This window comes from Perkinsus marinus (genome assembly GCF_000006405.1).
Source record: "Perkinsus marinus ATCC 50983 genomic scaffold scf_1104296953122, whole genome shotgun sequence".
Taxonomy (NCBI): domain Eukaryota; phylum Perkinsozoa; order Perkinsida; family Perkinsidae; genus Perkinsus; species Perkinsus marinus.
The window spans coordinates 1-1,210 of NW_003208603.1; the positions used below are offsets into that span (position 1 = coordinate 1).

The 1,210-nt window shown below is 48.3% G+C and overlaps 1 protein-coding gene across 1 annotated transcript; it reads left to right on the forward strand.

Annotated features, from left to right (window-relative positions):
• Positions 1-105: 105 nt before the first annotated feature.
• Pmar_PMAR019693 (hypothetical protein) lies at positions 106-1,097 on the forward strand (the record flags this gene model as incomplete). The annotated part of the gene is made up of 2 exons (XM_002776618.1): positions 106-987; positions 1,038-1,097. Coding segments are annotated over 2 exons (942 nt in total), but the record flags the coding sequence as incomplete, so codon positions are not given.
• Positions 1,098-1,210: the final 113 nt, after the last annotated feature.

Genomic DNA, 1,210 nt, shown 5'->3' on the forward strand with positions numbered 1-1,210 from the left:
GATGTGAGTAGTAGTGGCAACACTGGGGAATCGGATCCTAGTGGACCGACTACTGCTGCTGCTGCTGCTGCGAATGTATACTGGCAACAGAACTACTATGCCGCGATGGCAGCAGCTGCAGCAGCTGGTAATAATGGCAACCCAAATGGTGGTATGTCTGAGTATCAAGCTGCTGTTGCTGCTACTGCTGCATACTATCAACAACAACAGCAGTATTACTATCAACAACAACAACAAGCTGCTATGTTGGCTATGCAGCAACAGCAGTCTGGGGAACAACGCCAGCAATCCCAGCCTCAGCAAGGTACGCCGCAGGTCCTATATGGTGCTGCACAGGGACAATATGCTCCCGGTTATATGGCTCCTAATGCTATGGCTTGCTATTACTATTACTATCAACAACAACAACAAGGCATGAATACTCCACAGCAACAGGCATCAGTACCTTTATACTACAACAACACTGCAGGGACTAATGACAGTGATTCCTCCGCCACCTCTTCATCGGCCTCTGCTGCTGCTGCCCCTCAACTTCCGTATTATTACTACGATCCTAATACTGCTGCTGCTGCTGGCAATGGGCAAGGTGTTCCCATACCCTCGACACAGGCTTATTACTACTACTATCCCCAGCAGCAGTACATGCAGGCTTACAGTCATGCGCAACAACAAGAGTCTACACCAGAAGGAGTGGGACAAGCTTCATATGAGGCTGATGGGATAGGTGAACAGCAAGAACAGGAGGACGATGAGGAGTCTGATGAGGATGTTGTTGATAACGATGATCAGCGTAAAGGGAGGAGGAGGCCTGGATTAATTGCTAAGCTTACTACACCGATACAGAAGACTACCACCACGACGAGCGATGTGCACATACTTCCTACTCCTGTTATTAATACACCTGAGGACGGTGTGGGATCTGTTGAGATTAATCACAGCGGTGAAGCAGGGAAGGATGGTATTCACAGTGAACAGAAGGAAGGATCTGTGAGGGATCGCTGTGTGAAGGGGGGCTAACATAACTATATGAATTTTAGGTGCTCACTTCTGGTGTGATAGCACAGGACTTGGGATCAGCGGATAAGGCGGATATTGTGGTGAGGAATACTGGTATAAGGGGATTGGCATGATGATCCTAACAGGTCACCGAAAAAGGGGCTTTCGATGCCTATGATCATCCCAATGATAGCTCTAAGAATACTGCAACGAC